At 42.0% G+C, this 25,430-nt stretch overlaps 1 protein-coding gene across 1 annotated transcript in view; it reads left to right on the forward strand.

Annotated features, from left to right (window-relative positions):
* Window positions 1-254: 254 nt before the first annotated feature.
* The window catches only part of LOC140319660 (SH3 domain-binding protein 4), a 34,340-nt gene continuing 9,164 nt past the window's right edge, over window positions 255-25,430 (forward strand). The window contains exons 1-3 of the mRNA XM_072397400.1: window positions 255-405; window positions 16,672-16,894; window positions 17,377-19,733. Of these exons, the coding sequence (XP_072253501.1) occupies window positions 16,771-16,894; window positions 17,377-19,733 (2,481 nt within the window). The 5' untranslated portion in view covers window positions 255-405; window positions 16,672-16,770. The remainder of the gene's footprint in view (window positions 406-16,671; window positions 16,895-17,376; window positions 19,734-25,430) is intronic.

The raw sequence follows: 25,430 nt of genomic DNA on the forward strand, positions 1-25,430 counted from the left end.
ATGTAGACTGAATTGTGGTGCGACACACTGTCAAGAAAACGAGAGTCTTGTTCAGTACAATCTTGATCAATACCAGATCGATCGCTTACTGCAGAATGAGCAGATCAGCAACAAAAATAAATGTGCAATTAAATTTGAAAATTGCTATAGGATATGTCTTGTTTCATTTGACTGAGTGACAACGTGACATCATGCCCTTATGGAAATGTGTCCCGGCGAGGCCCCTCCCTGCCCGGGTGACATCAGCCGGAGCTCGGCTGCTTTACTCCAGGAGCCCTCGGTAGATCCGCGCACACACTCATCCAGCGTAGCCACCGGGAAAGCTCGACGGGTAGAAGGTGATTGCTCGGCTGTTGTTGCTTCCTTTTTTTCCTCCAATGGAACAAAACAAGACTTCTCTTCCAGGTAGGCTGCCCTCTTCCTCTCGATCTCATCTTCCTCCAGAGTCTATACATTTTTTCTTGTCGGGGAGAAAATGTTACTCCACCTGGAGCGACAGTAACTTTTCCCTGTGAGAAATGCAGCGCAAGCGGTACATATTTCTACGCTCTGGATGAGAAAACGACAATTAACCGACATCTGATGGATTTTGGTAGTTTTCTTTAGTCCTCAGTTAGTTCATACTTTTACAGAGAGGCTTTATTTGTCTAATTTTCCCCGTCTCGATGTTAGTTGGACCGTTGAATCCTGCCTGTGGGTGTAACTGTCTCGTACCTTCTGTAAAACTACGGTAACGGTTGTTTTCGCTCGAAAGCAGCGGCTGTTTTTGTCGCCTTGATGTTATCCAAAGTATTTTTAAATCCTTCTAAAGCTTAACATCCCCCAGTAAGAGAACTCAAGCCCAGCAAATCTGTAATGAATGTCAGAAATGGAGGCGCAGCGGTGTCACAACCTGAAGGTCTCTCTGTATGCTAATGGTCTGCTCGTAGCTGAAGTGGGGTTGTTGGGGGAACACCGGTTGCCATGACATCAAATGAAACAAGAATGATTTCAAATAACGATTTGACATCACAGGCGTCTTCTTCACCACAACCATCTTCAAAATGCTGTTTTAAGATTTAGGAGTTTTTCAATTCTTGTAGCTAGATTTGCCCTCCCCCCCCCCCCAGTCTCCGTGGGGGCCCTAACTGCTCCACCTTTACTGCTCTGTCTCAACATCTGTGATAGATAATGTCAGGTCCTCCACCCACCATCCTGGGTTTGAGGAGCTACTTCAGTATGTTTGTTTTATTGAAGACAACAAAACCTCCCAGAAACTTATATATGTGCTATGTTTGATTAAAAAAGTGCCTTTTAGTATGAAAATGACTGTTTAAAGCTAAACAAAACTCAACATTAACATACAAGAAATGCATTTAGTCTCCAGTCATACTGTGCTTAAAATTAAATATTGTGTAAAATCCTTTTAATAAAGTAAGTATTGGATAGCTACTGATGTGTTCTGCGTCCAGATCCAAATTCAAGGTTCTCTTTATTTGTCATTGCTCGAAACAAGGTTGCGTGAAGAGGCAAGAACCCCGTAAGGCTGTTCATCCTCTCCTCGTTGTTGCTTTACACAGCTTTGCAATCAACATCTATACTTCTTGTTTCATGTTGCTGCCACCTGGGGGCAGTTTCCAAATATGTGGAAGAATCTGCTGCTTTTGCTTGTGTTTGTGCTGTTGTTGGTCCTTTAGCTTTGCCCTGCTCTGGAAAAAAACAGAACAGTGGATGAGGATCTGCGCTTTGTTTCCCCTTTTTGGCTCAAGCTTGCATAGAGTCAACACCTATGTGCAGCATCATCCCTGAGGGCTAAGCATTGTTACCTTTTTGGAGAACTTTTGGCAAGCCTATCTAGGTTGGGTGAATTACCAAAATCTCTCACTCTGTGTGGGGTGAAAGTAACACAGACAGATATGAATCCCCCATTCGTCCCTTTCCTACAAAAAAAAGTCACAAATACACAAACACAAAAGTCCTTTGGTGAAAAATAACTTCCTTTTTTTGTCAGCTGACTGTAAGTCGATGGTATAAACAGGAAAAATATTGTATGATCGTCCAAAATGCAGAAGTGGCAAGAATGTTTGGTGTGTTTATTTCCTCTTGTGGGGATGTTAACGTGATGATATGTTAATCACTCTGAGGTCTGTTCCAAATCATGAGCTATAATGAGTTGTTTTGTCAAGTGACTGCTGATGACCTCATACGGTTCAGGCTGTACAATTTGTTTAATTGCGTCTGTGTGAATGTAAACAGATTTTCCAACATTAGTGAATGCATTATATCTTAAGTTATCAAAGGGAATGTGTGCCTCATCGAAAAAATAGCAAGTAGAACAGTAAATGTAGACACAAATACCTTTTAAAAAAGCTGGATCATCAAGGTTGAAATTCTTTTCAGGTTGAAATGTTTAATTTAAACGATGATATAAAACTACATGAAACAGAATGCTCTACAAGAGAGAGCCAAATGTGATCCAGAAAGGTCTCAGTGGAAACTCCCCCCGTCACTTGTTTTCGGTTACAGCTCTGTTTTATTTTTCTGTGCCCATTTATGAGTGCGTTTAAGTTTTAAAAGCTCACACTTGCTGACGCAGAGAGTTGTTCACATATAAATGCCCTCCATATAGGTTACCATCTGTTGTCTGTTGGGTTCATGTGGAGCACTTTGATTGGTCCTCGAGCCTCTGATCTCTGCAGAGGCAGATTTAGGTGCTGGCGCTTTTGAGCATATCATATTTTCATTAAAGAAAAAGAAAAAAACAGTATATACACCATCACTTTGTAAAAAAAACACTGCAGCATTTCCTTAATGTGTTCCAATGGGTAAATTCTACGTAAAAGCTAAGCTGGCAGTGCTCTGTATTTCTCTAAATGAACTCAACAAACCAAACATTTTCCTTGTCTGTCTCTAAATTCTTTGTGACATCACTGCCAGACAGACAAGTTGTTTTTTTGCATTGCCCAAAGAGGATGTATTTGTGCATTTGTGAGGATTATTATCCGAGTAGCTTTAAGATTTATTTAGTCGTGTTTCTATTTTGGGCAGGGATGGTCAGATTGACTCAAGATAAACTACAATGTTTGGCTCTTACTGGGCTTCGGACAATAGTGGAGCTCTATCACAGAAGAATACTCTGCTCTCATAACAGATGCTGTTACAGTCAGTTAATCAACAAGGAAAATGTAGATTATCACCAGAAGTTTATTGTTGAAAAAGATAGCAAAATAAAGCAAAGCAGCATCTTTGATTTCACCTAAAACTGCACATTTCTGTCCTTAGCAACTAAACTAAGAAAGCAGTTCCTTCAGCAAGCAGCTTTATAGATTATATTGCGTATAGATCTGTTTCCAAGTCCAGACTTTACCTATCCTCTATTAGACATTTCTGGTAACCACACACTAAACTCTCCAGCAAAGGTCACATAGTTGATTGCAATGTAAATTTGATTAACGCAGCTTACACGGCTGGGCTGTAAGAATCTGTCTGTAGAAAACTGGACCTCTTATCATCCTTTCCTCATCGAAGGGCTGACTTATGTTTCAGCTAAACTTGAATGGACTTCATTGTGTGAATGCATGCATGTGATTTCAGATATGCACCCCCCCCACCCCTTGCAACCTCCTCCCCTCGGGGGTAAACGTGCATGTCCTGGTGTCGCTGGAGTTCGGTTCCAGCTGATTACAGCACGAGTTATGACAGCGAGGGCACGGCTGATGTTGGCAGCTGCTCCCTGCCTCCCTCCGCCTCCTCCCACCAGCCCCAAGCTCCCAGTCCCAACCCAGGGCCACCCTTGTCAGCTTTATTTTTCTCAGGGAAAGAAGACAGCCATTATACCAAGAGTGAGTCATCCTCGAGCGCTCCCCCTCCCTCATTATTCACACTCAGGACATCAGCTGACTGTTCACTGCTGCCTAAGAGTAACCACTACCTGCTATCAGGAATAAACTCACTGTTCATAGGTTTGATTTACATCCACCATGGGCAGTGATCTTCACTCTCCCTGCATGAGCATTATAGCCTCAGTTTTATTTTCAGCTTGTTAGCTTTGTGGCTCCAATAATGATACAGTCTGCTGCTAGATGTCTTGGTCTGGTTCTGTATGAGGTTTCTGGCACAACTTCACTAAAATGTGAAGTTCATGGAGAACGAAAAGCAATCTTAAAGACCCTTTGGACACCTCCTCAGTATATTTGTTTTATTTTAGTTTGTCCACAGACTTTAGTTCATGCTCAGCCCGCTGATAATGAGAGCAAAGTGTCACATGTAGTTGTTCTTGTTGTGTATTGTGTCACTTTGATTTCGAGAAGTGAGGACTTTTCACCAGTGATGCATTTCAAACAACCTCCTAAAACTAACTAGTTATAGCACCCTGAAGAAAGCCACAGAGACATCAACACATGGTTGGACCTGTTTATAGCTCTTTCTGGTCTTCCATGTTGACTTTAAAGATGGATGTAGCCACCTGATGTGAGATGTGAAGCCACAGAGAAAGTGCCTGGCTCAAAAACACCTTTGGATCCATAAGACTGCTATTCAAAAAGCGTAAACCTCTCATAAAATATTAAATAAACACATTTTTACCCAGAAATCATGATTATATAATTAACTGTATTGAGTCCCTCTCATCAGAGTGCTTAATCCTAAAAAAAAAATCCATACTTAAATAGATATTAGGCCTCAAAGATTTACATTTTATTCACATCAGGCTTTAAGTATTACCCTTCAGCTCTGTCCATCTGCAGTGAAACAGCATTTCTGAAACAAAATAGTCTTGCTTTATGCTTTAGGACGAAGGACCAACTATTGGAAACAACTCGGTAAACAAGCAGCGGGGCTCTATCTGTTTTTTAAAAAAAGAAAATTTATTTTTAGGTCAGATTTATGAGCAAGATATGTGCTGAGTGAGGTTTTTTTTTCCAGCTGGAACAATATGGCAGAGCTGTGTGTTCAGAGCTTGCGTAATGGAGACACTTAGAAACAGGCACACTGCTGTCTATCTGAAATGAACTGCAGCAATACAGTGACTGAACAAATGACCCCCCCTCAGGACCGGGGTGTTAAAAGCCAACAACACACGGAGCAGATCGTGTATGTTTCCCAATAACATCGTTTTCATAGGACACAAGATGTTACAGTAGCGGTTGCAAAGCCTGCCTCTCAGGAAGTTTCCCAGCGATCTGAGTGGTGAGAAGTGACCATAATTTCAAACAAACATGGGGTCCATTCAGGAATGTCTACTGCTGAGTTAATTCTGCATTCGTGCTATTTCTTAGTTATTGTAAGTGGGAACTCTGGTGCCACACAAACCTTCCATTACTGTCCCATTTGTGGTAAAGGAGAGTGAACTTTCACCATGAATTATCAGATTTTCTGCTGGGTAATGAAGACACAAGCTTCACAGCTTGCTGCCAGCGAGGCTTTAGATTGTGGACTTGTCTTGTTTAGGAGCTCAGAGAGTGAAGTGTGGGTCACTTTGTGTGTGTGGGGTTGGAGGATAGAAAGGGGTGTGTATGTGTCTCAGGGTGTGTGCGCATTGCAATTGTCTTCATGGTCGTGACAAGACTGGCAACACTAAAAGCAGCCCAATGAATTTCCTTATAAAGGCCCAGAGAGGCAGTTGAACATGATCTCTGACCTCGTCTTTGTCGTCAGAGCATTGATTTAGTTTTCTTCCCCCCAACTCCTTTACTTGAATAATGCAGGATTGCATTTGGGGCTCTGCATTCCTCACATTCCTCCTCTCTTATTCCCTGCAGCCCAATTTCACCTCGGCGTGTTTACATAGTGAAGTAAAAGGATGAGTGATGGCTGCAGCAGCACCGACTCCAACCACACAGAACACATCCCCTGGCTGCGGAGCGAGAACATTTGAGGTGATCTCTTGAAAATCACCAGGAAAATCTGCCATTTTTTGTGACATTTTTTAATGTCCTTCAGCCCACCTCATCCCTATTTCTCTTTTCACTGCATCTGAATGGGCAAATTAGACAGCAGCAGTTTCCCCTGTCTGGAGGGAGGAACATGTGAGTGTGGTGAATAAATAGAAAGACTGTTTATATCTGCTTTAGAAACTGCAACTTTCTTCCCTCTCCCACATGTCTCGTCTCCATTGCTGCTGTTTTTATTACCGTTTACTGTGAAAGTGAATCTGTACACAAGTCTGTTAAGTTTGTGGTTGGAATGTTTTATCAGAAACTAAGTAGGCATCTGGTAAGCTTCCTTGGTTCCACAAACAGTTGTGTATTTCCTGCTGTGGAAAATGTCCCCTTGAAAACAAGACAAAAAAAAGGTATCCTCTGTTCGCTGTGGGTAAATGGCTGGGGCCACGGGGTAAAAGATAAAAGATATTATCAACTTATTTTATACTGAGATGGAGATACATATATTTGTTAGACCTCCAGGTGTAAGTCGTTTTTTTATACACATTTTGAAGTTACTTATAAGAAAAGATGGGTGGACATAACAAACATCCAGATGTTTCCGTTCACATCAGGGCAGATGGAAAAGCCTCACAGCTGACATATTATGCAGGACTGGTTGCATGCATGATCAGCTGTCTCCGTCTTGAGATGCAGTTAGAAGTGATTTAATAATTTGAACTCGTCAGATTAGTCCAGGGGCAAGAATCGCAAGTTTTCAATCCATTATAAAGCATTATAAAGCCTGACCATGGCGTCTTTCATCTTTCATAGTCAGTACGGTGGGCACGGAGGATTAAACAAGCTGCTCCTGAAGGCCTTTCTCGTTTTTTTTCTTTTGTGTCCAAAGACGAATGGTTTTGTTGGTGATACCTGAACGTTTCCTGTTAGCGACCGCGCTGCCGTGTTTGCAGCCATGTGAAACATAGCTTTTGTGCCATTTACTGACAGCGCCATGCAGTCTGGTTTATTCCACTCAAGACAGTTCAATCCTACCATTGAAATTAGGATAGATTCTACATGCAGAGTCAAGCGAGTCTACACATCATTTAAATAGCCTATCAGCTTGTTTGCCTGCCAGATGCCGTGCTCAGATCTAATGCTAAAAGCATTTTATACATTTCCAATGACAGCCACTGAAACTGTTTACAATGCTTGGTCATATCTAATATCTCTTTGATTTCATAAGAAGGAAGGAACACTGTACACGGTACAGGAGGTCTCTCATCTTCACTCAGCACCTTTACTGTTATTGGCAATTCGACTGTTGACGGCTTCTTCAATGATCCTATTGTGACTCCAAGTTGTCTCAAGACAAAACTCTGGCTGATGTTTAGAAAATTGAGTGTTTCCTGGGCCACCTTCACCCTTTTAATTAAGAAAACATAGATAGTCAGATAGTAAAATGAATTTTAGTTTGCAGCCTTCCTGTTAGAACTTCTTAAGGTGTGGTTGCAGCTCTGCAGATGCACTGAAACGTCTCTCTCTGACGGCCGTGTGTACTTTGCAGCTCAGCTCCGCTTCGCTGCAGGACACGAGGTTCCGGAGCGTTGTTTCTGAACACTGGAGGCCTCAGCAGTGTTGACTCAGTGTGAGACTGTTTGTGTTCTTACGTCTCTCGCTGGGCTGCTGCCTGAGAACACAGCATCTGGGTTTCTCTCATTAGCTCTTGAATTCACAAGATAATTCGAGGTCTGTGAGCTCGTCTCACTGCCGACGCTTGGCAACTGCTGAATCCTCCTTCACTGCAAACAAACTCTGCCTGTTAGTGGGCTTAGGTCTGAGGCAGCTCTGGGGCCAGTTTAACTTCTCTTCAGCACCGTCTGTGGTTCCAAAATGAACAATGAGAGTTCATTATTACCGTTTATACTGATACTGTTTATCTATTTTGCTTTCTGTTGTTGAGTTTGAAGCATCCTCCTTGACTCTGGGGAAGTGGACGAGAACAATGTGTTAAAGGTGGTGCTTTGAAGGAAATGCAGCAGGCTGGGAGAGTCGGCAGAGATCTAGCAGCCTCTCATCACAAAGGCATTTCCTCCTCAGCCACTTCCTGTTAAGGAGCAGTTGTCCTTAAACTCGCAGCAGAAGCCTGGCCTGCATTGAGGGCGAATATGGAGTCTGTGGCTTGGTCATCAGGATGGTTTTATTGCTGTGGGAGAAACGTTGGCATATCTTTGACCTTGTACAGTGAGCTGTTTTATAGCCCAGGCTTCTAAATGGTCTTCTGCTCTACACAGATGCACACAGTATATTCTCCTGTTGCAATAAGCAACAGAATGAGCTAAACATAGCGTGTAAGCAGAAATGCACTGAGCTGAAATCCTAACACTGGCACAAAAACAAGTAACCTGAATTATTTATTTGTTCCGATTCTGTTAAAGACTCTATAAAAGGTATGTGAAGCAATTTAATCTTTTGAATCGACGGCTGGCTGTATTTTTTTAGTGTTTTTTCAGTCTTTTTGACCACTCATCGTCAGTCAGGCAGGTTTGGATAGATTAAACTAGATTGTATAGAGTCATGGAGAAGTGACACCATAGGCTTCATTAAACACTAACTGGAAATAAAATGTCAAGGACAATAACTAAACTTGCTGCCTTGGCAATATACAAGAGACAATTAATGAGAGGTCTTCAGGAGTTTCCTTTTGTTGATGAGGTTGTTTTTATTCTTTAATGGCAGCAATATTGACCTTGTTTATTCTCATAAACAGATGATCTTTCCTGTGATTAGTCATGTGATTAACATGTTCCCTGCGTCTGTCCTCCACTCCTCCCTGTGCCTCAACTCCTTTTTGAGACACCTCAAATAAAAGTAAAACCTCTTTGTTTTGATGAAATTGAGAATGCCTTTTCTCTTTTCCTGTAATATTTTTAGGAGTTAATTTAAAAGGTTAGTCACTTGGAATAAAATGCACAGCTCTACAAACCTACTGAGTTCTGCTGAATGGGGCAGCTCTGTTGCTCCTTGCAGTGCATTAGTTCAAGTTTGAAAGTGAAAATATTTGTCAAAGATCAGCTGTCCAATCAGGGTATGACTGTCTTTGTCTTTTGGAAGTAATCTGTTGGTTTGACAGTGAACAATAAAATAAACTGGCATATATTACATTTCTTCTTATATCTGGACTATGAAACCAAACCACCCTTAAAAGACAAACTGTTCAGTCGTGGTTCGGGCTAATCTTGATCTTTTCACAGGATTTGGAGGTTTGGTGAGAACTGGAAATTAAACCTAATCATCCATCCATCCATTTTCTAAACCCTGTTAATCCAATTCAGGATCACCAGGGAAACCTAATCACTTGAAATGTATTCACTGGTGGTTAAGAAGCACCTCATTTTGAATGTCCACTTCTTCTCTGTGGAAACCTCTGCTCGGGGCTGTTTGAGCTGCAGTCACTCAGTGCTTTTAAATGAGCTGCTTTTTGGCACAAAACAAGTTGTTGAGCGTCTTTAGATTTAATAACCTTTAGTTTTTCTTCTATATTTCATTCTTTGTATGTATGAAGTTGGAAACAGACCTAAAGATGCATTTCATAATAAAAAAGCCTGTTGTGAGAGTGCATAAAAGCCTTCAGCCTGTCCTCTAGGATGAAGGCGAGCGCCCCGCTGTGTCCTGTCAGCTGTTCAAAGATGCTTTGTGTTTTCTTCTTGAATCTGTAATTAAAACCATTTGCCACCACCGTTCTCCTGAGGGACACCCACCCTACAGGAAGTGAACTGCAGAATAAAAGGAGGGGCACGGATGACAGCCTTGCAGAGCACTTCCTCTGCAGGGACCGTGAAGGAAAGGCTGAGTGACTTCATTTTTTTTTTTCCTGGGACGTTTTCCTACGGCTGTCCCAGTGAATTGGAGTGTGGAAATCGGTTTACGGTGCCTCAGCAGGGTCAATTGGCTGCCATCCGTCCTGCCTGCTGACAGTGACCCCCTCATGGCCCAGATAGGAGAGAGGAGCATGGGGCAGAGGGGGACAAATGTGATTCTCATTTTATAATCATAGTTTCAGTTTATGTTGGGTGAGTCAGTTATCACAGCAGGGCCTCTCCCCTTCTCTTCCTCTTGCTGCAGATCATTTAATAGACAGACCAACAGTTAGCCTCAGCCTGGCTTAGCTTTAACCTCTATAGATCTAATGGCAACTTGTAATTGTTATGCTATGCTCATGTCTGGAGGCTGCTTCCAGTTTTAATTAGTTAACAGGGCCGATGAGGGATCTTAACTGTTTAACAACTTGACAGAGAAAGGCAGCAAACAAAAGGAATAACCAAATTATCTCCGAGCAGCCTGCTAAGCAGTCCACTGCATCCGAGTTATTAGACGATCAACAGGCATTTAAATGTTCTGCGTGAATATCTTCGGGTTTATTGCTTCTTCCTCCAACTGTGAAGAATTTTTTTGTTTGAGCTTCAAAGCGAGAGGGAAAACTGTCGTCTAAGGGATAATTAGTCATTTTACCTGACAGGGGTGGTCATGAAATGAAGTTCATGTTCACTGATCAACCTGAAACACCTGCGTAATATTCTGAGACAGGGCCGCTGAGTGAGTCTGGGACACGTGGGCTTTTCAAGGTCCGGACAGAGATATTTGATCAGATTGAGATGGAGATATTTGGAATATCGTTGTGTTCCTCAGGTTGTTCCTCTGCAGTTTTGACAGTGTGGTCGTACAGAACTACTCTCTTCTGTCGGATTTGGCCTAAAACTTTCAGGGTCATGTTTAAATGTACCAGGGGTATCAAAAGTTCAAATTCAAGAGCTTACTGTTACTGACTTTTTTTACTCACATAAGTAGCTAGCGATTGATTCAGGTTCTGCAGAGGATGCACCCAATGATTTGCTTTCCAGTTTTTAAGCGAGCACAATTGATCTTCAGGTCTGGGGCTGACCTCAAACTTTATAGTCTGCATTTCCATTAGGTGGTTGAAAATCCCAGAAAGATCAGGGAATATTAATGTGCTGACGTGTGAAAAAACAACATCAGTTCATTCTCATCTGTGTTGGAGCTGCAGGTCTTCAGAGGCTTCTGGTTGTTCTTCTGGTTGTGAAAACATTTGTGCAAAAGATAGTAACAGTAAAAAATGGACAAAGCTTTTAGTTTTGAATCCACTGCCTCCAATGACTTATTTATTCTCTTGTTTGACAGACGTTTTAAACAGATTTTTGAGTGATTATGAAACCAAATTCAGATAAATCAGATTATCAGACAACACAACACAAAGGAAGCCTGAAAATGCCAATAAGTTGATCTGCATGCTTGAACAGAAGCACTCTGTTCTTCCTTCATGTCTTGAAATCTTTATCTACACACTTCATCTCTCTTCATATGAACTTATCTCGGCATGGTTTAGTGAAGTCAGATTCCTCAAAGAGCCTAATTTCCTGAAGATAAACACTCTTCACCATCAGGCTCCAGATAGCTACATGAAATCTAACTGACAAAAATGGATTGATAGTTCCACCATTCTCTCTCTGGTGTTGAAGCTGTTGTTTCAGTCGAGACCCAACCTTCTTCATCACAGTCCAGCTATTAGAGACAGGACTTTGTTTTCAGAGGTAATTACACATGTTATGAAAGTCTTTGATGACAGTTGAGTGATTAAATTCCACAGAAATGTTAGAAAAGTCAGGAGGGAGAGTCTTTGACATACCTTTAGCAGAGAAGGTGGCTGTGCCTCATTAGAGCCTCTCCAAGTGCCTTATTATCAGGCAGCATGTAGTGATTTGCTTTATAGAGTTTTCTTGTTGTGCTTTCTCTGATTTACATGCCAGACGGACCCCACCCATCATTGTTCTGCAGGGCCGTTAAACAGTACAGGGTGGTCAGGCGGAGGTTTAGATATGTGCTGCTGTGGCAGACCACCCAAAGTTTACGTTTGACCCCATCTCATCCCCCCGCCTCCCCTGGCTTCAAAGAGATGGTTTCCAGACATCATGCTGTTGAGCAGAGCACGCTAACATTAGGATTTTGTTAACAGTAACTGAACTTTATTCAGTGGTAAGCTTACTGAATGGATTAATGAATTCAGCCAAGTGCTAAAAAAGTGCTTTAGGGGGGAGAAAATAACCATTTGACAGCAGGAGTCAGTCTTAAATAGAAGAAAATAAGGCTTTACGTGTCATAAAAGCCATCTGGTCCTTACAAGGTCTTAAGATTAGATAAATACCATCTCTGATGAACAATTATTAAAAATGAAGCCAAAATGAAGAAGCAGTGTGTGAAAAATGAAGTTTCCACAGGAATTAAGAGAGTAAGTATGTGTTTAGTGTTAACACAATTCCAAGGAGGAAAGACATCAGCGATGATCTTCGAGATCAGCCCATCAATCTGGGAAGGGTTCAAAAAACAAAACAGCTGACAGTCTTCCCAGGAGTGGATGTCACAGCAAGTTCTCCCCAAGGTCAGACCGAGCAATGCTCAGAGAAACAAAAGACTGAAGAGCTACAACTCAGACTCTACAGGCCTCAGTTAGCATGTTTAATGTTACAGTTCATGACAGTGCAATTAAAGAACTGTTTGGAAGGGTTGCAGGAGAAAGCCTCTTAGGTTTGCTAGGTTACATCTGAACAAACCTCAGCACTTCTGGAACAATGTCCTTTGGACAGGCCAGACCAAAGTGGAGCTGTTTGGTCATAATGCACAGCAGCACGTTCGGTGGGACCTTAAGAAAGCTGTGCATAAACGAATACTGCAGACTTCAATCAACTGAAATCATGTAAAGAAGTTTGGGACAAAGGTTCCTCCACAACCATGTGAGAGACTGGTAACATCATACAGAATATTTTTACCGCTATTTTTACTACCTCTATAAGCTGTTAAGTCCTGGTGTGGACTTCTGTGCGTCTGTACTTTAACTTAATATTTGTTCATGAAGTGATGGCACAGTGCAGTATGACATGTGGTTGTGTTCACCTCATTTTAATCCCCGTCAACAACCAGATGCTTTTCTTCATTATGTCCTGATATGTTAACCTTATGATTGAAAGAGGGTTTATTTTCTTTTTCACATGACTGTATGAACTATAAAACCATAAATCAAAACATCACAGGGTTCAAAATAAATGATGAAAATAACAGAAAGAAACAAAAACAAAATCAGAAGGATTTAAGAGCAGTAAAACGCTCCAAAATAAACTGGGTGGTTTGAAACAGTTTGTGCTTCTCAGAGATCCTCGTCGACTGTTCCAGCAGTTCAGAGCATAGAAGCTAAAATTCTGCCCCACCAGAGCTTTTTGGCTTCCACTGCGGAAAAACCAGAGACTTCTACAGAGGACCCAAGGGGCCCTCTTTTTGTATCCAGCAGAAAAGCCACTCAGATTTGTATGTGTATTTGTATGGCACTTTTGTAACTCTTTTTAGAGTTGTAGAAGTAATTTAAAAACAACACAAACTAAACCCTTTACTTTGGTATCATGTGGATGAGAGATATCTTACACCCAGCCTCGTCTTACTCATGAATAACCTGCTACCATAGAATAACTCTTTCCATCTTATCTAATTATGAGTGATATTTTACAACAATTACAACAGCATATGGACAATCCTGGCAGCTACAAAGCCCTCGTACATCCTCAATCCAAAAGATAAATTGTTATGATAGATAGGGAACCTCATTGGCTAATTATGTCCATGTTAAAAACAGATAACCTTTGTTGTCTTGAGGATCATTTTTACATCATGCTCTGCCTCCTGTGCTCTCCACCCAGCCACTTCCCTGGAGCATTTCCAGCTGTGAGAAGACATCTTCCTCTGAAAATCTCCCAGTGAGAAGTGCATGTGTCGGTAGAAAACTGGAGGAAAGCTCTACCCTGGTTTTGCAGATATTTACTGTTGCTGGTTTTGTGAAAATGGATTTGGTGCACCAGCGGCGAGCATGGACTACAGTGGCTTTTTTCCTTAGAAAGTAACGCTATGGGATCAATGGAAGTGATCCAGAACTGTAAAGCTGTGAGTCAGAAACCTAAAAAAGGAGCATTTTACATTTGTGAACTTACCTTTGGACTCATCATGGTTCTGGCTGCAGCCTTAGGTGATTAGGATTCGCTTTTTACTCTACCTGACTGATCCTGGATGTTTGATGCCCACTGAAAAGCTTCCTTTAGGAAACTGTTTATCCTGAATAATGGTTTGATTTGTAAATTACACACAAAACAATTCTACTCTCAGTAGTTAGTCTTGGGATGGAGAGGTGACCCGTCCAAAGTCTACTGCCTGTGTATGGATGATAAATGGGTGAAAAAGCTGCACAAGCTCAGCTAAACAACAAAGGTTCAGCAAACATCATAGCACTCTGCCAACTTGTGAGTGGATACAGAGTCATCAATGAATAGCTCATGTCAGACAACAGGGTTGTGTTTGTCAGCTGATAAGTCTTTGCATGCAAGTTATTGAATTGCCATATACAATAAAGTTGCTGACGCTTCAGGTCCTATATGCCAAAATAATAATTCAGCTTCAGTTAATGGGCCGTTTACACTTTTAAAAGCATTGGGGAATATTTCTGCTGAAGTGCTAAATGTCAGCAGCACACTGTGGGAAGTTGTAACGTTGCAAGTTCTTGTTTCTCGGCTTAAAACAAACACAAAAGGAGAAGACGAAGCTGAGCAGCTGTTTGAACCTCTGTGCTCTGTGTGTTTTCTTTACAGCTGAACAACAGTGCTAACTGTGATGTGACTACAGCATCACATAGTTCTCCTTTCATAGAGTGGAACAAAGGGATTCAGTAGACATCCTTCATTTAAACTAAACTGGCTGATATGCTAAAATCACCGTTGTTTTAATGTCCGCAGTGGACGAACACTGACCAAATATAATATGTTTGGGTGCTTATTAAATGTTAATGATCTGAAACACCCCTGAGACTTTGGATATAAAAAGAAGTTTAGCTTGGGGCGATGTTGTTGGCAGAGTTTGTGTCTGCTGCTACAGAAGTGTGTCAGTAATAAACTTTCTGCTGCCTCCTGCTCTGTGCAGCATGTCGCCTGCAGCACTGACTCTGTCATGAATTATGGATTAAAGTGAAAACTTGCATCTCTCAAACTACTTGGTTCCACTGACCCACATCGATTGTTTACATTTTCTTTCACCTCAGTATTTTTGGAAAGCTTTGTGTTGACAAAGACTGCAGAGGTTTGGAAGAAGATTTAAGAAGCATCTAAGGATGAACTTACATGTGTGTGAAATGTAACAAGTATTCCAGCGTTTCTGTGGAGCGTGGCTGGATGTGTCACATTTGAGATGTGGAGCAGCCAAACTGTGTTTCCAAAGTCCAGAGCTGTTGCAGAACTGAACCTGGTCAAATGTGGAAATGAATGTCACATCTGGACATGGAAATCTGAGTGGAACCTGCTGCTGGCAAGCTGCATTAACGACGTAGCAACTCAACGCCTACGTTGTTACCACAGAAACACACACAGATCCACTGATGTCATCTGGAAACTCAGATACAATCTAATCACTTGCATAATAGGAGAGTGGACAGTCTGATCTGAATATAGGATTTGAGAAACAAATCTGCTTTGTCTGCCGTCTGAACAGCCTTCATCCTATAATCCATTGTTGTGGATCCATCACAGTATCTCCGTCTTGCATTGTTGTGGCCTGTTCCTTTCTCTCCAACGATCATATCATAACAAGTATAAAAGGCGCTTATCACAAGTAATAAGACCTATTTATCAAGTGGATTCATTTGAATTATATAATTATATATAATTATATATCTCATTAGTTTCATTAGAACTTACTAAATGAATCAATGGTTCTTGCTCCTCTGATGTATGAAGCTGTTGTTTTCTCTTCTTGTAATATCGTAAGTTAATGTTTAAAACAGTCAGGCTCTCAGATGCATCGCATGGGCACTGATGATAGATCAAGGACAAATTTTGTTTGCTGAATGTTGTTTTAATGCTGTTTAATATTCAAAGTATTTATAGAGCCTGATTAGGAACATTTTCAACCTCATTTATCACTTAGACACTGATAAGATAAGAAAACAGAACAGGTTAAAGCTCCAGATTCATGTCTTTGGTGAGAAGCAGCTTGTTTGGGCAGGAATGTTACACAGTTTCACGATTTGAACTAATAACTGTTTGTTTTTGTCTTTTCTTAAGGCAAGAATGACATTGAACTCTGTAGCAGTGACTTTAGAGGAGAGCTGATAATGTGCTACATTCATGTTCCTTCTTTCTATTTTTTTACACTTATCCGTGACAGACGTCTTGAACATATTTTGATTTTCATCACATCTAACAATTTGCTTTACTCTGAATATTAGGAGAGCCACTTATCTGGATTGAAAAGAAAGTCTCTGTGTGTTCACCACTATGTTAACGATGACAGAAATCATGCATCAGTCATGATCAGGGGAACAAATAAGCTGATATCTTTTAACTTAAATTAGACATATCCATGAAATGGCCATTTCACTCTGTTTATTTGGATTTTCTAACTCCCCATTGGTCTGACTCTGAACACAAACATCCAGAGTCCCAATAAAATCAAAGTTAGAAAGAGGACTTTAATCACACACATATGTGTGTACTTCCAATATATAGAGTGATATATATTACCTCATTAGTAGATATAACACATAAAAAGACTTAGAACCAAAAATACTGAGAATTTTGAAGTGGGTTGAAAAGCACTGCAATAGCCAAAGAGAATCTTTTATGAAGCCAGCGCTGAGTTTCAAACAGGAAACTGTACTTTCTGAATTGTAAATAACAGTCATAACTTTGTTGTAACTGTGTGTAACTGAACGCTTTGTCTCTTTCAGAGATCATGGACAACTGTTGACATCTGACTCTGCCACCAAATAAGAAGTACTTCACAGCAGCCTGAACTCACCGCATGGTGCACAGTGACGGGCCCCAACATGGCCGCCCATCGGATCAGAGCCACCACCAACAACAATGCTTCTCTCCCTCGCTGCAAGTCGGAGGGGACGCTCATCGACCTCAGTGAAGGAGTGTCAGAAGCCACTCTTACTGATGTCAAAGGTCAGCGAGAAGGAAGGGACACCTGTGTGGTGGTTCATTAGAATTCTGAGGTGTATGTTTTAGGCTGCAACACATTGAGTGGATTTGGAGGTGACAGCTCACAGCTACATGTGATTTTTTTTTCTTTTGTGGCGTACTGATGGCGTCCTTGCACATGGGGCAGTTTTGCCTATATTTAGGAGCTTTGTCGATAGAGACATAAAAGTAATTTTAGTGTTTGAAATAGTTTGCAAGAAATAAATGTCAAAGCTGCACTTTAAGATCAGGAAAAAGTCATCCAGCGACTCTATGAGGAAAACAAGCGGGAGGCACCCAAGATTGATCCAGAGACACTGTTAAAGGCTAGAAGTTGATACCTTGCAATTATTTGGTATCATGAAAAATATACTTCTAGACATTTCTACACATGTGAAAATAAAGATTACATGTTTAAGCCGGATCTTGCACCTTCACCTGACACCTTCACCTTCTTTGTATTCCAGTGCCTTCTCCCAGTGCCTTACGACTGGATGCCACTGCCTCCTTCGGCACTGCCAGGGAAGTCGTCGCCATTAAGGACTATTGCCCGTCCAGCTTCACCACCCTCAAGTTCTCTAAAGGCGACCGCCTCTACGTTCTCGACTCATCAGGAGGGGAGTGGTGGTACGCCCACAACAACACTGAAATGGGTTACATCCCTGCAGCTTACGTACAGCCCATCAGCTTCAGAGACTCGTCCTTCAGCGACAGCGGAATGATCGACACCATGGGAGACTGTAACGAGGAGGCAGCCAAAGAAATGGACCTCTTGGGAGAGTGGGCAGGAGTGATTCTGAAACCAACCACGTTCCAAAACGGAAATCCTTTCTCAACAAACCATACCTCTACAAACCCTTTTCTGAATGGGGGTCCTCAGAGTTCACTTGATCAGAACAGTAATGAGAAATCAGTTGATCTCCTTCTGTTTGATACACTCTCTCCATCAGTGCCCAACTCCACCAGCAACACTGCCGACAATGGCTTTGGCAGTGGTGTTTTTAACTTCAACCCTCTTAGTCCCTCTGTGGGGGAGGGTCAAACGTTTCGCAGGGACAACCCGTTTTTTAGAAGCAAACGTTCCTACAGTCTGTCTGAGCTTTCCATCCTGCAAGCTCAGTCAGACCCTCAGGCCTCCATTGGTTTCTTCGGAGGCCTGAAAGCGCCGGCACCAGAGCAGTTCCAGAGCAGGGAGGATTTTCGCACTGCTTGGCTCACCCACCGGAAGTTGGCCAGGTCCTGCCATGATCTGGATTCACTGGGTCAGAACCCAGGCTGGGGCCAAACGCAGCCGGTGGAGACCAACATTGTCTGTCGATTGGACAGCACAGGAGGTGCGGTCCAGCTTCCAGACACCAACATTAGCATCCACATACCTGAGGGCCATGTGGTGCCAGGGGACACGCAACAGATCTCGATTAAAGCTCTGCTTGACCCGCCGCTAGAGCTCAACAGTGACCGCTGCACAACCGTCAGCCCTGTGGTGGAGATCAAACTCAGCAACATGGAGACCAAAACCACCGTCACCCTGGAGATGAAGGTGTCAGTTGTAGTAAAAATGGAGAGCAGGCAGACGACTGAAGTCTTATGTGTGAGGAGTGATTGTAAGGAGGGACCTTACACTCCCATTCCTCAGGCGTACATGTACGGTGACACAGTTCAGGTGTGCCTGGACAACCTTGAACCCTGTATGTATGTGTGTGTGGTGGCCCAGGCCAAGTCTGTCCTTCCAAACTCTACAGTTTGGGAGAATGTGGTTAAAAAGATCACCTTAGGGGTGTATGGTCCCAAACACATTCACCCATCCTTCAAGACAGTTGTGGCTATGTTTGGCCATGACTGTGCCCCAAAGACACTGCTGGTGAGTGAGGTTGGCAAGCAGGGGCATTCTGCACCACCTGTTGCTCTGCAGCTTTGGGGAAAACACCAGTTTGTCTTGTCCAGACCTCAGGACCTGCGTGTTGGAGTTTACTCCAACATGGCCAATTATGAGGTAAAGGCTAGTGAGCAAGCCAGAGTGGTTCGGGGCTTCCAGGTTAAACTAGGCAAAGTGAGCCGGTTAGTCTATGTAATTTCCTCACGCAACACTGAAGATGTTTTTGATTTCACCTTAAGAATCCAAGTCAAAGACGACCAAGACTGTATTCTGGGTCAGTTCTGTGTCCAGACGCCAACGCCGCCACCCAAAACAGGCCCAAAGACATCAGCCCAAAGGCGTTTTCTGAAGAAAAAGGAAGTAGGAAAGATAGTTTTGTCTCCTCTCGCTGTCGCCACCAAGTACCCTGTTTTCCAGGACAGGAGAATAAATAACCTGAAGTTTGGGAAATTAATTAAAACTGTCATCAGACAAACGAAAAATCAGTACTTGCTTGAGTACAAAAAAGGGGACTTTGTGGCACTGTTGAGTGAGGAGAAGATCAAGCTGAAGGGCCAGTTGTGGACAAAAGAGTGGTACATTGGATATTATCAGGGTAAAATGGGGCTTGTTCATGCTAAGAATGTGCTAGTGGTCGGCAAAGTGAAGCCCATTTACTTCAGTGGGCCGGATCTTACAACGTCATTGTTATTAGAGCAGATACTGAAACCCTGCAAGTTCCTCACTTACATCTACGCCTCTGTAAGAACTATACTGATGGAGAACATCGGTAACTGGCGGGCGTTCGCTGATGCTCTTGGATACATCAACCTGCCTTTGACACATTTCTGCCGCGCTGAGCTGGACAGCGAACCAGAGAGGGTTGCTTCTGTCCTGGAGAGGCTGAAGGAGGACTGCAACAATGCAGAGAGCAAAGAGAGGAAGTCCTTCCAGAAAGAACTCCTGACGGTAAGTTACAGCCTTGGCATCCTCCTCTGTAGCAGTGACTTAGCATTTTATCCAAGCCACTGATTTGAAAAAATGCAAATCAGTGCTGTTTTAAGTTTTGAACCTCGGTTGGATGGGTTTTGTCCTTCATGTGTCCAATTAAATGACCATATGTTTGTTTCCTCTTGGTAGGACATTTCTCCTCCTGCTTACAGTTGTTCCTTCACTATAATAATATCTGCTCACAGCTGCCTCAGGTTTCAGGCTGTGATCCAGTCTGTTAATTCTGCTGGGAGTGCAGTCGATAACTGCTGTGTTGGCACCGGGGTCTAATAGGGACCTCAGGAGCTGTGGAGAGCAGCAGAACACTTTGTCCCCATAACGGTTTCTATTGCTTGAGTTGCAGCGTATGCAGTGTGAATATAGTATGCTGATCTGATAAATCAATCGATCTTTATGGACATAAATCAAACCAGAGGGGAACAAAACCAAGCAGTGAAATGGCTTAAAGGAGCATGGACCCCTATTCCTGTACTTTGTTCAGGGACCATTTTAATGTGCTGATGTTCTGATCTGATATTCAGTTACCTGAACGGAGTCATGGCTGCTGTGATTGTAAAATGGGGGTTATTTGGTCAGGTTTGACATTAGTCGACGTATAAGCAAACAGATGTATAGACAGTCCTGTAGGAGCCCTTGCCCAGTGGTTTTCATTTTAAAGTAATTACTGTGCAATGTCTTTATCCACCTCCAATTTCTTTAGTTTTGCCTCAAAGCAGCCAAACTTTCTTGTAATCTTTTAAAATGGTCTTAAGAAATGGCTATCCAGGCTTTCTGAGCGCCATCCAAAGTTTTTCTTGGATATTGGCTGCTTTTTTACTCATTTTCAGTCCAGTCCTTGTACCTATTGTACAAACACTTTTTTGCCCTGTATTTGCATTTATATTGGCAAGTTTCAGTAAACCGCTGCACCTTTTTCCTGTCATTCTGTCAATTTATAAAGAAATGAGGGGTTACTTTATATTATGCTTGTGTTCAGAGACCAAAATGCTGAGCTGTGTTTACATGTAAACCACCTCTCTTTGTCTATCTTCTGTCATAGAAATGTGTATTTTCTCCACTGCCTCTGGCAGCCAGTCTCCTCCACAGATGGTTGAACACAGTAAATGCTCCTATCATATGTAGTCTTTATGCTGTTGGCCCCATGTACTGTTAACACTTTTAACGCACATTTTTATGCGTTTATGTGTCTTTCTTTGAAACACTGCAGCCTTTTTGAAGAGCGTTCATCCTGGTGTGCTTTTAACTGCTGTTACTACACATTGTTTCTGTGTCAGTATATAATCCTCCTGAGAGTCTCCATCAGAGGTCACAAAACGTACTACAGCTGAAGTAACACAGAGCAGAAACGCTGTAATTTCCACAAGGTTGTAAACACTACTTAGAACCATTTATAGACGGAGAAACTGCAGTATGGAAGAGGACATAATAAAAGGTGGTGGATGAAAATATGCCCTGTTGGAAAGTTTGACTGTAGGCCTGTTTTTATCTTCTTTCTGTTTGGATCACACAAACTCCTCGAGACAATCATGGCATACAGAAAGCCATCTATTTTAAAATTGGGAACGCTCTTTCTTCAGCCGGTACAAATATCCTGTTTTTGTCATGTTGAAATATGAGGTGTTTGTTTTGCCCCCTGAAAAGTGGATTTTACAGCGTGTGGGATGCAGAATAGAGAGCAGCAGCTGTAAGGACTGCCAAATGGAATTGTCTTCTCTGTTTTAAGTGAACAGCTTCTTATATCAGTGACGACACTCACTAACAATTTGCTCAGCGTCTTTTGATATGGACGGAAGTCTATTTGAAGAAGAAAGAGAACTAAATCAAAAGAGCTGTGTTCGCACCGCCTTTGTGTTGAAATGTCTGAACCCATTCTGGTCTGCTTTGATTGTTAGTGGAGGAAAGGAACATCACAACTGTCTGAGCACATATTGTTAAATATATATATGTACGGAACAGATTTTTACATCCTCATCTCTTTTTAACGCCTTCTCAGGCTGCTTACTGTGTCCCATATAACCCTGAGAAAGTAGTCTTTAACGAGAGCTCTTTGCCTTAAATGATCTCCAATATTTGTCAAAGCTGTTGAACAATTAAGTGAAGAACAGTTTCATTATTGATAAAAGTAATCATTAGCTGCAGACCTAACTCTAACAAACAGGAGTCTGTTTTTCCTGCTGCTGAGAGGATGAAGCCATTTGATATTAATGAAGTTAGAAACATTTGAGCTCCCACGACTGACAGCTAAACTGTCAGTCTGCTTCTTTTATCGCATCCCTGAGCATTGAGGGGTGTCGATAGCGTGTCGTTGTGGATATTCCACAGAAGCAGCAACAGAAATGTTGTCATCTTAAATAAATATTAACGAAGGTTTATGTTTTTAATGCCGTGCTCACTGAGGATGATAATTGGTTGTGCTTACATATGATCTGCAAATGGTTTGTTTTACTGTAAAAATCACGAGGCTCTAATTCAGCCCGCAGGCAGGCTCAGGCCTGATGTCTCCTTGGGAAACTCACGTTGACATTCTTCATCATCATGTGGCATGTATGAACAGCTACCTGTTGGATTCACGCCTCTCCCAGTCATTAATAAAAAGAAGGAAGGAATAACCAGAGACGAGCTCAACAGAAGGATGTTTAATGTTGCACGTCTGTGCTTTAAAGCAGACATATATTAAGACCTCAGGAAACTGTGTCAACTTGGGTGTAATATTTCCCTTATCTGCAGTTTGACTACACACAGTCCAGGCTGCTGAAAAACCAAACCACAAGTAGGAAGGCAGAAGTGAAATAACTACCAACTTATGTGCGGTAGATGGGTCAAAATGACGCAGTTATTCCCCGTCGCATAAAGGCTTGATAAACCCTGGCCTTCACACTCGGTCCGTTCCACTGTGGCTGTTTACAGGCTTGTTTCTGTGTGGTTGGTTCTGGTATTGCTCTTGCATATGCTGGTTCATACTGCATTTGATAGCAAATGAAGACTCAGAATTACCTTCTTCCACCTGGGGCAGATCAAAGAAAACGCCATCGAGAAGTCAGATTCCCTCGTCTCAGTCTGGAGCTCGGTGAAGGGTTGTCAACCCTGACTTCTCCATTTTAATTAACTCCCCTGAAAGGCAGCTTTTCAAGCAAACACTGTTTTTTATTTGATGTTCTTGATCAAATTAAATGTTTTACAGAGCTCAGGTAGAGGATCACTGGCTTAGTTCTTTAACTGAACTATATCACTTCAGATGGGAATTTGCTGTTATTAGCAAAGCAAAAACTCAAAGGAGTTCACATCGTGCTGCATTCACAGTCCGTCGGTAAGTGCAGATGAAGATGCGGAAGCTGGATATTTCTACCATGAGCTGATACTGTGATGTAACAGCACCCTACAAACTGAATGGATCACTGAGGGTTTTTTCATAATAAAAGCCCTTTAAAAGTTATTTGTAAAAGATATCCCCTTGTTTAACATCTACACCTGTTTGTCTGTCTTTATCATCGACTCCTTCACACATACTTCAGTTATTTTGTTCTATAAGTGCCGCCTTTCGTGTCCCATCTGTGCAAATCTGAAGTATTTTTGCTTCTCATAAGGTGGCAACAGTACTTAACTGACAGGAAGTGAACAGATAGAGAGATGGAGAGTAAAGTCTAAATTAGGATAACATATGGGAAGTGGCCTCTCGCTTGTCAGCAGGCTTACATTGTTTATTTAAAAATCTATATTTGCACCATAGAATCCTTTTCCTGTGACTACTTGGAGACTATTTGGTGAAACAGCTCATCTCAATCGCAATACGTGACATTAAAGAAAGGGTAATTACTTTCAGCTGAATCTCACATTTTCAGATGCTTTTTTGAGCGTTGGGTAGCAGGGTGAAAACATCCTTTCAGCTGTATTTGACGGATCTTTGTGTTTTCCAGAGGAACTTGTGAATAAGTTGCTTTTTGCTGCGAACTTGAGTTAAAACAAGCCTTTAGCAGGCTAAATATGTCTAATCAGTGTATCTGGACCTGTGTCTGAACGAAGCCTCCACCTGATAGTGAGCAGCGTGGACCTGCAGAAGCATCTCATGTGTCGCTGGTTTGTGAAGAGGTTGTGTTGTTGTTGTTGTCAGCGGATGGTGGCGAGCATCCAGGTTGTGTCTGTTGGATCTCGGGCCTGCAGATGTTTCCTGCCTCATTGTTCACAAACTAAACAGAAGCTTCAGTCGTGGACCTGCAGGCGCCTGCAGTTCATTGTCCTTCCCATAATCCTCCTTGACCCAGACCTGCTCTGCACAGCGGACCAATCGCAGACCCTAAACCGTGGCAGGTGAATTCTTTTACATAACACATAATGGTTTCTGTTTAACTTCGGAGTACAGCTGCACTCGTGTCAGCTTTAATCAACAAGTTACTTTTGATTTCAGCCTTGGAAACCACAGCAGTTGTTATCCTCTGTAAACATCTGTTACTGCTGCATTAAATGTAGACATACATTACATACTATGCACACTTTCATTAAGAAAAAGATTAAATGTTGGGAAAGAAGCACAGTCAGTTTTTCAGTGGAGGACTTTCTAAAACCTATGTTTAAGTAACAGTTAATTTAGTACATTTACTGTCAGTAATCTCTAAATTGGACTTTCATTTGGAACAAATGACGAATCATTTCCCGTTCTTGATGCGAAATTAATCGGACTCTAATCAGACCTCTAATCAGTGAAATTAATAAATGCATGACATACTAAACACAGAAAGCTACTTTGGTCCTCTGGCTGTGGGAGAGTGTTGGCAAAAGAAGCAGAGCTACAGTTCACTGTTAGGGGACATTCATATTTATCAGAGGAGGTGACTTGTAACAGGAGTGAGGGTGAAAAACATGTTTTTGTGTCTGATAAACTGAAACAAGGTTATAACTAGGCAGACGAATGTCAACAGCGTTGACGATAAAGAGATTTCCACCATTAGATTTAATTTATCTGATGAACTGGCTGTAAACCTGCTATGACGGGTAAATGTCTGTGAGTGGCGCTTTAAAAACGTCCGGTTACAGAAACAAAAAGCCAAGGACTCTGTAGATGTGTGTGGCAGTTACACGGCTTTAAACACAAGTTCACGTTCAGCCAGCCGTCAATGGTACTGGGCAAGTCTTCACAGGTTTTCCTCACCTTGTACCTCCTCTGAAGCTCGTGCAGGTTTGTTTGTTCAGAAATTAAAAGTGAAAAACGACAAGAACCCGCCCCATCTCTGTCTCTCCATCTGCTCGTGTCACTCCATGTTGTCCAGACATGTTCAGGTTTTGCCCAAAATGATGTATGTACCAGCGGAGATTTGCTGTTTGTAATTGTAATGGGTAGCAAGAGAAGTAAGGAAAGTTTAAGAAAACCTCAGCTGAGAATAGATAACTGGATAGTAAGCACAGTTATTTTATCCTTTAAAGCACAAGTCAGTCAGTCCACTTTTGAATCTTTACACCAAGTTTAAAGCTGTCAAAGATTCAGCTGTCGAAGGAGGGTGCAGGGGCATGGACAGGCTTAAAGATGTTGGAGAAGGAAAGTAACTATTGACTGATTCTATGCACCAGTAGATGGCTCACAGGTAGGATAGGATGACTGCATTAGCAGCTGAATCTTTAGATATCACAGGATCCAATTAGAGTCCAACTCTTATGGTAACAATT

Source organism: Leuresthes tenuis, unplaced genomic scaffold (genome assembly GCF_036924035.1).
Source record: "Leuresthes tenuis unplaced genomic scaffold, fLeuTen1.0.hap1 SCAF_12, whole genome shotgun sequence".
Lineage (NCBI taxonomy): Eukaryota > Metazoa > Chordata > Actinopteri > Atheriniformes > Atherinopsidae > Leuresthes > Leuresthes tenuis.